At 39.6% G+C, this 14,089-nt stretch overlaps 1 protein-coding gene across 1 annotated transcript in view; it reads left to right on the forward strand.

Annotated features, from left to right (window-relative positions):
- Positions 1–14,089, forward strand: part of PARP4 (poly(ADP-ribose) polymerase family member 4) — a 104,047-nt gene that overhangs the window by 3,171 nt on the left and 86,787 nt on the right. Inside the window, 5 exon segments of the mRNA XM_081814698.1 lie at positions 3,916–4,048; positions 9,220–9,421; positions 10,801–10,867; positions 12,190–12,265; positions 13,242–13,355. Of these exon segments, the coding sequence (XP_081670824.1) occupies positions 3,917–4,048; positions 9,220–9,421; positions 10,801–10,867; positions 12,190–12,265; positions 13,242–13,355 (591 nt within the window). The 5' untranslated portion in view covers position 3,916.

Consider the following 14,089-nt stretch of genomic DNA (forward strand, 5'->3'; position numbering starts at 1 on the left):
CCGATGCGGGGCTCCATCCCAGGACCCTGGGATCATGACCTGAGCCCAGGACCCTGGGATCATGACCTGAGCCCAAGGCAGACGCTTAACAACTGAGCCACCCAGGCGCCCCTGGAGGGATCCTGCTTTTTTAAAACAACTTTACTGAGATATAATTTACATACCATTAAATTCACCCATTTTAATTGTATGATTCAAAGATTTTTAATAAGTTGTGCATCATCACCATAATCTAGTTTAGAACATTTCCAGCACTGTAGGTGCTCTTTACTTTTCTTCATACTGGTTAATCTACTTTGGGAGAGACTTTTTTTTTAGAAAGACAAATTCATATTACTTTCCTAGGAAATTTAAGCAAAACTGTAAAGTAGTACAATTTAAGGTAAAACTGAAAAGTAATATAATTTAACAAGAATAAAAATTATTTAAGCTCTTTGACTCAGTATTGTTTAGGATTTCAGGACTGTTTTCTAAGACAATCATTGGAATTACAAACAAAGATTTATATGTAAGGGTGTACATCATAGCTTTTTTTTTCTTAAAGATTTATTTATTTGAGAGAAGAGGGGGAGCACAAAGGGAGAGGGAGAGACAATCTTCAGCAGACTCCCCTGGAGCCCAAGAGTCAGACACATAACCAGTTGAGCTACCCAGATACCCCCATAGCTTTGTGGGTTTTTTTTTTTTTTTAAGATTTTATTTATTTATTTATCAGACAGAGAGAGAGCATGCAAGCTAGCACAAGAAGGGAGAGCAGCAGGTAGAGGGAGAAGCAGTCTCCCCACTAAGCAAGGAGCCTGATGTGGGACTCGATCCCAGGACCCTGGGATCACGACCTGAGCCGAAGGCAGATGCTTAACCAACTGAGCCACCCAGGCATACCTATAGCTTTGTTACTGATACCAAAATTTAGAAGTAATTTGATTACCCAACAATAGAAACAGTTCATTTATGATACATATCTAAGATAGCCTCTATTAAAAATGTTTTCCAAGAATAATTAATGATTTAATGCTAAAGACAAAATGCTGACATAAAATGCAAGATAGGTATTGTGAATATGGTATAATTTCAATTTTGATAATAACATAGTCCATCACAGTACATACACACAGAAAAAAAGCCTGGAAGAAAAGGCAAAAGAAGTTGTTAACATGGCCTCTAGGTTTTGAGATTATTTTGCTGCTGTTATGCAGTTCTGAATTTTCCAAATTTTCTAAGATGAGCATGAATGACTTTTCTATTAGAAAACTTTTTTTTAAAGATTTTATTTATTTGAGAGAGAGAATGGGAGACAGAGAGCATGAGAGGGTCCGGGAGAGTCAGAGGGAGAAGCAGACTCCGCGCTGAGCAGGGAGCCCGATGCCGGGCTCGATCCCAGGACTCCAGGATCATGACCTGAGCCAAAGGCAGGCACTTAACCGACTGAGCCACCAACTGGGTGGCTCAGGTCATGATCCCAGTGTCCTGGGATCAAGCCCCGCATGAGGCTCCCTGCTCAGCGGAGAGCCTGCTTCTCCCTCTCCCTCTGCCTGCCGCTCGGCCTACTTGTGCTCTCTCTGTCAAATAAATAAATAAAATCTTAAAAAAAAAAAACCATTTTTTAAAAGACCAGGTCAGAGGACTTAAGAACACACCCAGGACAGATCTAGAGAGGTGGATCTGAGTATCCATTCCCACTTCAGCCTTCCTTGCCCAACATAGGCAGGGTACATTACATAGAGACTGTCCTGAACGTTGTTAAAGATTCATTAGAGTTTTAGTGTTTTGTTTGTTTTTTTACTGTCAATAATTAAAAACAAGATAGATCAATTAATCTAAATAACAGTGTGATACCTTTCATGGTATCCATCAGCATCTCTCTCATCTATAAACCCTGGTAAGTATGAATCAATTCAAATGTAAAGGACAATCAATACATAGGAAATTAGAAGTATTAATGCTATGGAAAGGCAGAGTTAGATCAAGAGACTTCAATTTAACCAGACATCATAAGAAAAAAAAAATGTGAACCCCTAATTTGTTCATTTACTGAACAGATAATTTAGGTCCTAAGTGTGGGGTGGGGATAGGGAGAAGTGTCCCAGGGGAAGGCACAGCACGTGTGAAGGCCCTAAGGACCCAACTTGGAGTTTTGCCAACCTGGAGAAAAAGCCAGTGTGACAAGGGCAGAGTGAGAGAGGTGCAGGAGGAGGCTGTGGAGAGAGGCCAGGCCTTGAACCATGGTAAGAAATTTGAATTTCACTTGAAACATAAAAAAAAAAAGTTTACCCAAGCTACAGTGTAGAGGAACTTAGAGGCAGAGAGGAGCAGAAGTGGGAGAGGAAGTTAGGTCTCCACTGATGGGGGCCAGGGTGACATAGGAGATGGGGAAAGTGGGTCGATTGCACCTGCTGTGAGAAGGAAATGCTGATGGCCAAAGGGGGTAAAATGGGGAGAAATCACAGGTAGCACCCAGTGGCTTGAGCAGCCAGCAACAGCCAGCAGCCACTTCCCAAGAGGAGAACAGGGGTAGGCCTATGTTGTGGATTTGGCAAATCTGGGGTGCCTGAGGTACACACATGGGGAAGTCAGTGGTCATTTTGTCCTAAATTAGGGGTGGTCCTCATATAGACTTCCTTCAGGGCCTTGAAGAATGGGCACCATTGCTCAGGCAAGGAGACTAGAACGAGGACTCTAGCCTGGGAGAACTGGGCATTCCAGGGGCAGGGGGAGCGAAGAAGGAACATGAACCCTGGACACGCGGTTGGGAGGCTGGGCCCTGTAGGTTCCTGACAACTACCTGCCTCACTCAGTCAGACCTGGGAGCCGCTTTCCATGAAACACCACCTTATTTGGGGGAACCTGTTAGAGGTGACTCCAGTTTTTAAAAATTGACAAATAGCTACTGTGAATTAAATCCAGTATCTCACCATTTATTAGTTTATTGTTAAATACCTATAAATGTCTTTCCATTCAAAATATGCCTATTTTTCTTAGAAGTAATTCTTTTCTATATGTGGGAAAGTATGATAATAAAAGAAATTAAATTAAAATACAAATATGTTTCCACTTAAATGTAAGTTGTATGTTTTTATTACTAATTGATCAATTTTTTCTCTAGAATGGCTTAACAGAAACCCACATAACTAATGGGACTAATGGGTCTTTTTGATTTTATAGAATTATATATAAAAATCTGTGGTTTCACTATCATATATTTATTTTTAATTTAGAAATAAATGCTTCTATGTTCTTAAACCACACACTTGATCTGTAGCTGAAATCTATACACTTCCATTAAGATGTATAGTATGAGCCTATACCAAAGTATTTTGGAGTGCCATAGTATCAGCCATAAAGCTAAAAATGATTCTAAAACCAACATACTTATTGCAAGTTTGATCACTCTTCAGTTTTTGTTAAAAATGATTGCAATATGTCTTTTTAAAATAATGCCCAGCTTCCCACAGTTTTCATGTAGAACAATTTTGAATTCACTGTCATTTATATTCACTGAAAAGAGAATCCTTTTTTTTTTTTCACAGATTCACCAGAATTTTATTATAATGTGGTTTGTTTATTTATTTATTATTTAAATTCAGTTTCATTAACATGTACTGTATTACTACTTTCAGGGGTACAATTTAGTGATTCATCAGTTGCATCTAACACCCAGTGCTCCTTGCATCAAGTGCCCTCCTTAATGCCCATGACCCAGTCACCCCATCTCCTCACCCACCTCCCCTCCAGCAACTGTCAGTTTGTTCCCTATAGTTAAGAGTCTCTTATCTTTCTCTGACTGATTTCACTTAGCATAATACCCTCTAGTTCCATCCATGTCGTTGCAAATGGCAAGATTTCATTCTTTTTGATGGCTGAGTGATATTCCATTGAGAATCCTTTAAAACTATGACTTGACTTTTTTTCCTACAGGATGACTATAAGGATCTTTGCAAATTGTACCTTCTGTTTGAAAGTCAAGCACTTACCTCGTCAACAGAAGAAAAAGCTACAAAATGACATTAAGGAGAATGGTGGAAATTTTTCCTTTTTATTAAATCCTCAGGTATTTGCAAACTTTCTAAGAACTGTGTGATAAATACTGTGCATTAAGGGAGGGTAGGTCAGGGCACTTGGCTGACTCAGTGGGAAGAGCATGCGACTCTTGATCTCGGGGTCTTGAGTTCAGGCCCCATGCTGGGCATAGAGCTTACTTAAAATAATAAATTAATAATTTTTTTTTTAAAGGGAGAGCGGGTCATGGTTAGAAGGGTAAGCAGAGAAAATTAGCCACAGGAGAAAGTCACTGAAGGCAGGTGAAATTGTGACATCGTCAACAGGGAAGTTGAGCTGGAGAAAGGCAGAGGAGGGAAAACCACACGTCTCACCTTCTGTCCATTACACCTTGTGAATCTGAGGTTATTAGAGTACAGCTGAAGACCTAAACAGAAATAATTTCAGACCAGCCAAATCTGTTCTCGAAGGAGAAAAGTAATGGTGTACAGCATTTGCAAAAAGCAGTCTATCTAATCGCTCACCAGTACGTCAACCCTGAGCGTCACCTGTACAGTGTGACTCAGGGGACAAAGAAAAACGTGTATCGTGAAGTCATCTTGTACTGCTTGTACAGCTTGTACTGCTTGTTTTGTTTATTTAAAGGCTGAAGGAAGCTACTTTCCCTCTCTTGAAATGAACTGTAAGCCTGACAGGTTAAGCTTGGTGGCTTAGCCTGCCCCTTCCTGGACCACAGCCCTGGGGCTTGCTGACCATGAGTCTGGTTTGTTCTGTGAAGTATGTTCAACTCCAGCTAGATCCTGGGTGCTCTGTGGCATTTAGTAGTTTGCCTGTGATTATCAGAGATGGAATGTCCCTGTTCACCTCCAGTTTAGGCAGAACTGTATATACATCCCTTATTATATGGCTTTCCTCACTTGCCTGTTTCACCATTTCTATGGACGGATGAATAATTCAGGCCAGTTATGCCTTCTCAGTTTATCTTCTGGGTAAAGAATGCCAACATCGTCTCTCATCTTCAGAAATTCCCCCATACTGTGAGTGTATACTTTTTGGAAGTTATGTTGCCAATGTATATAAACTTTTGAAATGTGCATACCAGGTATTATAATGAAGGAGACAGCTATGTATATATTGTTGAGGAATGAGCTCCAAGATGAATTGTTAAGTGGAAAAGCAGGTTCAGAACAGCATGTTTAGTATGCTGCCATTTGTGACTAAAAATAGGGCTGTGTACTTATATGTGTGTTGCCTATGCATAGATTAGCTCTAGAAGGATATTCCAGAAACAAGTTACAACAGATGCCTCTGGGGAGACGAACTGGGAACAATGGTACAAAATGTGTTAATTTATTATTATTATTTTACTTTGTAGATATTCTACAATGTCATATACTATTTATTCCAAAATAGATTAATAAAATTACAACTTAACAAATTTAATAAATAATGAATACCTTTTGAATCTCTTGTTCCACTCCTAAGAAAACAGTTAAACAAGTGTACAAATATGTGTACATGAAGATGTTCAGCACAGCATTGTTTAAAGGAGTGAAAATTTAGAAATAACCTCTAGGGTTCGTTAATCAATTATGGTATATCCCTATCCATATTCTTTAAAAACTGTTGATTTTTTAAACTTTTATTTAACTAAAATTATATTATTTTTAAGAGTTTTAGAAATCTGAGAAAGATTACTATCAAGACTTTTAAGGGTGGGCATTCTAGGGGAAGGAGGCAAGATGGCAACAGAATAGGGACCTCGTTTTATCTGGTCCCTCGAATTTAGCTGGGTATCTATGAAACCATTCTGAACACACACAGATTCAGCCTGAGATGTAAGAAAATATATCTGGAACTCTACAAGCAGAAAAACGATTGCTTTTTGCAAGGTAGGAGGTGTGGAATCGTGAATCTGTGGGGAAATATCTGAAGATAAACAGAGTGGGGAGGGACCCTCTATAAGCCAGCGGCCAGAAAGTGACATAACGCTGGAGTGCAAAATCAGAACCCTTAGAAATCTGTTCCAGTGAGAGACATCCCTTTCTTAAAGGGGCACAGGGGATGAAAAGAGCAGAATTCTAGGTGGGTCATTGTGGTCTCAGGATCCCAGGAAACACAGAAAGAATGGGGGCACCTGATCCGATAGAGTGCCCAAGCAGTGGAGCAGGGAAACCGGTTATGGTCAGCGAGCCCAGAAGGGACTCTCAGCTCCTGTCACCATAAACCATGAGCCGGGCCGGTAGGGAGACTGCTCTTTTCCTGAGCACCCTGAAAAGGATTGGAACATGCGGGCTGTTTAACATCCCCTGGGAGAGACAAAATGGCTGTGCCCACGACTGGGCAACAGCTCTCAGGATGGCGGTGGCCCCAGAAAGGAGAGTAGGATGGCATCCAGCTATTACCTGGGAGCAATGGAGAAGGGTCCATGCGTGAGCCCACAACCACTCACAGTCGCAAAGACACAAAGTGCAGTGAGGCTCTCGGGCCCCTGGGACGCCCCCTGGGAGAATTGAAGTGGGCACGAATCGCCAGATTGTGTGGGGTGTGGCACACAGAGAGGCTGTGCCCACAACTGGGCAACAGCTCTCAGGGCAGCAATGGCCCCAGAAAGGACAGTAGGACAGCACCCAGCTGTGACCTGGGAGCAGTGGAGCAGGGTGTGCATGAGCCCACAACCGCTTGCAGTCGCAAAGACACAAAGCGAAGTGTCACTCTTGGGCACCAGGGATGCCCCCCGGGAGAATTGCGGTGGGGGTGAACTACGGAGTCTATAGGTTTGGTGCACACAGAAGTGGAGATGGTTTGACCTGGAGGGTTTATTGAAGAAGGGGGACCATGATCTTGCAGTTCTGGGCCAGAGATCCCGGCATGGCCATTTTTGCTCTGACCCTCTGAAGAAGTGCGGAAAGCCACCAGGGAACAAAAGCCACATGGACGACCAGCTCACCTTGAGCCCATCCCCCTGACAAGGGGTGGGGCAACTCCGCCCAGACAAAGACACCTGAGAAGCAGAACAACAGGCCCCTCCCCCAGAAGACAGACCTAAGAACAGGTGGATAACAAGCTTATAGATCCCACAGGACTTTAAAACCCCAGAGCCAGGGGAAAATAATATATTGAGCTCCAGGTGTTTCCCCATGACCCATTTATCCTTCAGTCTAAAATTTTACATTTCTTTTTTTTTTTAATCTTTTCCCCATTTCAACTAGATTCTTATTTTACCAACTTATGTCTTTAAGTTGCTTTTTAACTTTTTTTCTCACATCTACATTTTATAGATTTATGCCTCATTCTAGTCCTTTTTTCACTCTATCCAATTTTATATATGTATATAAACTTTGCTTTCCTTGCAATTTTGGGATGTAGTGTCTTCTAACACAGAGACCAAAATTCAATCAGGAACAAGAAGATCACCTGCTTTGTCCACCCTGTGAGATTATAGTCTCTCTCCACCACCCCTTTTTTTTATTGTTTTGGTTCATCTTGCTTTGTTTGCTTTTCTTTGGTGGTGTCTGACCTCTTCAGATTTTTTCTAGGGTGCATCTTGCTTGGGTCGTGGTTGCTATTCTGGACCCTGTTCATTCACTCACCCATCCTTCCTTGGGCAGGATGACTAGAAGGAAGAACTCACAACAAAGGAAAGAACCAGAGACAATGTTCTGTGCCACAAAGCTAATCAATATGGATATAAGCAAGATGTCGGAGATAGAATTCAGGATAGCAATTACAAAGTTAAGCGCTAGGCTTGAAGAAAGCATAAATGACTATACAGAATCTCTAAGGGCGGAAGTGAGATCTAATCAGGCCGAACTTAAAAATGCTATGAATGAGATGCAGTCTAAATTGGATGCTCTACCAACTAGGGTCAGTGAGGCAGAAGAGAGAATAAGTGATCTAGAGGACAGACTGATGGAAAGGAAGGAAGTTGAGGAAAAGAGAGAAAAACAACTAATAGCCCATGAAGAAAGGCTTTGAGAATTTAATCACAGAGCGGGAACAAACAATCCTAAAATTTGTGTGGAATAAGAAAAGACCCCAAATAGCTGCAGTAATGTTGAAAAAGAAAACCAAAGCTGGAGGCATCACAATTATGGAGTTCAAGCTGTATTACAAAGCTGTAATCATCAAGACAGTATGGTACTGGCACAAAAACAGACATGTAGCTCAATGGACCAGAATAGAGAGCCCAGAAATGGACCTTCAACTCTATGGTCAACTAATCTTTAACAAAGCAGGAAGGAATATCCGATGGAAAAAGACAGTCTCTTCAATAAATGGTGCTGGGAAAATTGGACAGCCACATGCAGAAGAATGAAACTGGACCATTCTCTTACACCATACACAGAGATGAACTCAAAATGGATGAAAGACCTAAATGTGAGACAGGAATCCATCAAAATCCTAGAGGAAAACAACAAGTGTTAGTGAGGATGTGGAGAAAGGGGAACCCTCTTACACTGTTGGTGGGAATGCAAGCTGGTGCAGCCACTCTGGAAAACAGTGTGGAGGTTTCTCAAGAAGTTAAAAATAGAGCTACCCTATGACCCAGCAATTGCACTACTGGGTATTTACCCCAAAGATATAGATGTAGTGAAAAGAAGGGGCACATGCACCCCAATGTTCATAGAAGCAATGTCCGCAATAGCGAAACTGTGGAAGGAGCCAAGATGTCTTTCAACAGATGAATGGATAAAGAAGATGTGGTTCATATATACAATGGAATATTACTCAGCCATCAGAAAGGATGAATACCCAACTTTTACATCAACATGGATGGGACTAGAGGAGATTATGCTAAGTGAATTAAGTCAAGCAGAGAAAGACCATTATCATATAGTCTTACTAATATGTGGAACATAAGGAATAGTGTGAAGGACCATAGGGGGAGGGAGGAAAACTGAAGGAAGAGATCGGAGAGGGAGACGAACCATGAGAGACTCTGGACTCTGGGAAACAAATTGAGGGTTGCAGAAGGGAGGGTGGGCAGATGGGGTAACTGAGTGATGGGCATTAAGGAGGGCACGTTATCTGATGAGAAGTGGGTGTTATACACAACTAATGAATCATTGAACTACATCAAAAACTAATGATGTACTATATGTTGGCTAATTGAACTTAATAAAAGAAAGACTTTTACGGTTGAAAATTACAGATGCAAGTAATTTCTTTAGATTTTGTTTTTACAAGTACTTAATGAATTGATTCTTTTTTTTTTCTAAGTGCACACATATAATCTTAGACAATGCTGATGTTCTGAGCCAGTATCAACTGAAGTCTATCCAAAAGAACCATATCCATATTATAAATCCAGATTTTATATGGAACTCTATCAAAGAAAGGAGGCTCTTGGACATAATGAATTATGATCCTAATAAGGCAGTGGACATCACACCACCTCCTTGTCAAAAGACAAGCAGTTCTGGTAAGTATTTTATATCAAGTACTTAATATATTACAGGTGCTATAGTAAACATTTTGGTTTATCAAAGGCAGTCAAAGGATTGTCTAGACATATTACAAAAATTATTAAACTTCTTATCTCAGAAAATGGGCAGCCAAATAGTGAAGGACAAAAACTACTTTAGCAATAGGAATAGATTTCTCAATATCCAATCTAGTATGATCAGATTCAAAAAGACTACAAGAACACTGATAATCTCAGAAAACCTGATGTGTAACTTTATCTGGGAGGGAGAAGAAACTTTGTGTTAAAAAATTATCACCACAACTTAATGACTGGAAATTTTATGACTAGCCTTTTGCTAAAGAAGTTCTTTCCCAAAGATGATCTCTCAAAAAGAAACATACCTCCTTTGTAAACCCAGATTTTATTTTGGAATCTGGCCAAGAAGCAAGCCTTTGGATATAGGGAAATGCCCTCCTCATGAGACATATCAAAAGTGAAGCAATTCTGATAAATAATAATCTACAGTAAGCACCTGATATATGTTAGGTATCATATTGTATATACAAATTGTATTATTTATAGGAGTTTTAGAAATCAATGTTTTGGTGTGGTGCAGCCTCTTTAGACAAATGATTGTCCAAAAATGCTGTCATCAGACTTTCTTGCTCTCAGAAAATGGTAGCTAAAACAAAATAGGCAGGATAGTAAACTTCTTTTACATTGAAAATGTTTTTCAACATCCAGAGTGATACAGTCAGATTCAGAATTACTGCAAATACATTGACACCCTTTGAAATTTTGATAGCATAATTAAAACTGGAAAGAAATTCTTGCATAAAAGGAGTTATTCCTATATATCATAATGCTATAGACAGTGTTATGCTTCTCTTATAAGAAAAATATGAAGCAAAAATTGCTTGGCTTCACATAGGAACCCTCAAATTTCCCTCCTCTAAGCAAGAACATCCTCAGGTCCTTCATTTGTGACATGATGGCACTGGGGAACTCATTCTGACCCTGCAGCATACTAGAAATGCATTTCATAACTATGCTCACCATAATCTTCTGAAGAGAAAAATTCCATTTGAAATTGAATATCCATCAATGAGTTTCAAATAATACAGATAACATTAGAATTCTCCTCACACGCCTATTAAAATAGAATTATAATATATTCTTACTATCTTTTACTTTTAATTTACCTTCTTCTTGTCCCACTTGTACTATCCTTAGATCACCAATTACTATAGCTAATTTAAGGACATCTTTAAAAAAAGAAAAGAATAGTATGGTAAGTATGACCTATATTCAAGAATCTTAAAAATTCCAGGACTTATTGTTAATAATTTTAATAAATCTTTGAGTAGTAAACAAGTGTTTTGTTTTTGTTCTAGAGGTGACAACAGATGATCCATCCCTGGACGACTCCATGGAGAAGGAAAACATTGTGGAATTCACAGAGTAATCTACTTTTATTTTTTAAAAGATTTTATTTATTTATTTGTTAGAGAGAGAGCACAGGCAAGGGGAGCGGCAGACAGAGGGAGAAGTAGGCTCCCTGCTGAGCAAGGAGCCTGATGCAGGACTCTATCTCAGGACCCTAGGATCATGACCTGAGCTGAAGGCAGATGCTTAACTGAGCCACCCAGGTGTCCCCGGAGTAATATACTTCTGATCATTAAGACTCAGTTTGCAAAATGTTTTGTAAACCTCAAGCACAGGTTTTTTTGTTTTGTTTTGTTTTTTAAGATTTTATTTATTTATTTGAGAGGGAGACAGAGAGTACAAGCAGGATGAAGGGCAGAGGGAGAGGGAAGGGGACAAGCAGACTCCCCGATAAGCGGGGAGCCCAATGTGGGGCTTGATCCCATGACTCTTGAGATGACCACCTGAGCTGAAGTCAGACAGTCAAACACAGTTTTAAAATGCTATTAATACATCATGTTTTTTGTACTTTTTTCATTTATTCTAGGCTTTTATTTATTTAAGACTTTTTACTTCAACTAGTATAGTGATAATTATTTCCATGTTAGTATTATATAAGAGTGAACATAATTAGATTGTTAGATTGATTTTAAAAAAGAAAAGGCACTGGAGATGAGATCTGGGCAGTCTGCTTACCCTGCTACCTTACCGAGAAGCCTTTAGACTTGAGACTGTTCTTCCTACCTAATAGGTCAAAAAATGGAAATAGTGACAACTTCTGCAAATGGAGTATGTGAGGCTACATTTCTATATGGCTTCGTAAAGCATACCCAAAAGTGTAGTGTCATTAAGCATCACATTGAGCCTTATTTTATTTGTTAATAGTAGTGTTAAAAGACAGAACAAATATCAAAAATAAAAGTACAGATTATGAGAAATCTGACACCTTTGTTTTAAAGGGGGTTGACTGTAGTATGAGAGTCTCTGGTGTGAGCCTGTGTGAGTGACCCAGCTTCTAAGGATCAGAACCCAAGAAAGCGCAGGTCACTTGCCTCTGCTAGGATCGGTGCTTTCTCCAGTGCCCTGGCCTGCTTCTCTTATGCCTCTGCTTCTGCTTCATGCCACCCCACCTTCCAGTGCAGACACTCAGTATTTGGCATCAGAGCTCTAGAGTTATGCAGGGGAGGAATCCAGCTCATTACATGAGACTTTTTAACCATTTTCAGAACCTCGGAGGAGATTAGGGACTTAAAATGTATTTTGTATGCAATTAGGAGACTTCTAAGAAATATTTTATGAAAATTCTGTTTCGTCTAAAAGTCCATTTTAATGTTAAAATTTTATTATACAAATTTCAGGTTTTATAAAGACATTGTTGAAATTCCTCGTTTTCCACAAGACTTTGAAGTTGCAAAATATAACACCTTGGAAAAAGTAAGAGTCTGTATTAAAAAACAAAAACAAACCGAGTGTCTTCTGATTATTTTTCCTGCTTGATAATTTTCTCGTTGTTTTGGAAAATTGTGCATATCCTGAATAAATATTTCTTAATATAAAAGTTGATTTTTAATAATCAAGACAATTTTATATTTAAAATTTAATATTTAACTTTTTAGTGTTTTTATTATAAAAGTAATACATGCTCATAATAAAAATATAAACAGTACAAAATAATAACATGACTTTAAAAGTAAAGACCTCCTCCCTGTTTATTAATGGGTTCTTGTATTTTTAAGAGTAGTATTTACATTTGACAACAAGTTATTTACATCATGCTGAATTTCCATTACTATTCATTAAAAAGAAAAAGAGGAAGTTATTTCTCCAGTATCATATAAGGGAAAACCCTAGCATTCAAAATTATGCTCCATTTGTATATTTTAGATATTTTAATAAAATATAACTTGGAAATAACATTTCCTCTGTGACAAAGAAAATTAAAAAGTGGTACAGTTTAAACATACACAGATATATCTATAGTAAAAATACCAACAAGAAATATACCAAAATATTAATAGTAATTATATATCTGTAGTATGACTTCAGGTAATTTTTATATTTTCTTTATACTTGCTGTATTTTCCAAATTATATCTCCAAATGAACTAGTGTTAGTTTTTTTTTTTTAAAGATTTTATTTATTTATTTGAGAGAGAGAATGAGAGAGAGAGAGAGAGCATGAGAGGGGGGAGGGTCAGAGGGAGAAGCAGACTCCCTGCCGAGCAGGGAGCCCGATGCGGGACTCAATCCCGGGACGCCAGGACCATGACCTGAGCCGAAGGCAGTCGCTTAACCAACTGAGCCACCCAGGCGCCCGAACTAGTGTTAGTTTTATAATCAGCATTTTTAAATGGTGTATGTGGTTTGTTACTGAATGGATGCAGCTTCTGAAGGAACAACCTATTTTCCAGATCGGGGCAGAGGGAGGTAAGGAGGTGGCAGTGCTAGAACTGCAGAGCTCCCAGGATCCCAAGGACCCTGCCTTTCTCACATCCGCACATTTCCTCTTGGCTAGTGGCCTCACGGTAATGATCTTTTTTTTTTTTTTTAAGATTTATTTATTTACTTGAGAGAGAGAGAGAGTAGGGGGCAGGGGGAGAGGGAGAGTGACTCTTAAGCAGACTCTGCACTGAGCACAGAGCCCAGTGCAGATCTGGATCTCACAACCCTGAGATCATGACCTGAGCCAAAACCAAGAGTTGGACACTTAACCAACTGCACCACCCAGGCACCGCAAGGTAATGATCTTTATATTGATTCCTATGTGTTTATCCACTCTGTTCATACCTAGTTTCCTTAACATTGCTCAGTGAACCTGCCAATCTGTTAAACTTTTTACCTGATAAATAATTTTGAAAGGTAGAAACATGTCTCCGTTGGAATATGGCAGGTGAGGAGAGGAGGGTGAGAGCAGTGCTCTGACTAGAACAGCACAGGGTTCTTTCTTGTTAAAAGGAAATAGTCAGTGAGGAATTCTTAACCTCAGGAAACAAACTGAGGGTTGCTGGAGTGGTGGGGGGTGGGAGGGATGGGGTGGCTGGGTGAAGGACATTGGGGAGGGTATGTGCTATGGTGAGCACTGTGAATTGTGCAAGACTGTTGATTCACAGACCTGTACCTCTGAAACAAATAATACGTTATATGTTAAGAAAAAAAAAAAGAAGACAGTAGGAAAGGAAAAATGAAGGGGGGGAATCGGAGGGAGAGACGAACCGTAAGAGACTATGGACTCCAAGAAACAAACTGAGGGTTCTAGAGG

The sequence above is a fragment of the Leptonychotes weddellii genome, chromosome 3, assembly GCF_054177405.1.
Source record: "Leptonychotes weddellii isolate Sample4059 chromosome 3, ASM5417740v2, whole genome shotgun sequence".
Classification (NCBI taxonomy): Eukaryota; Metazoa; Chordata; class Mammalia; order Carnivora; family Phocidae; genus Leptonychotes; species Leptonychotes weddellii.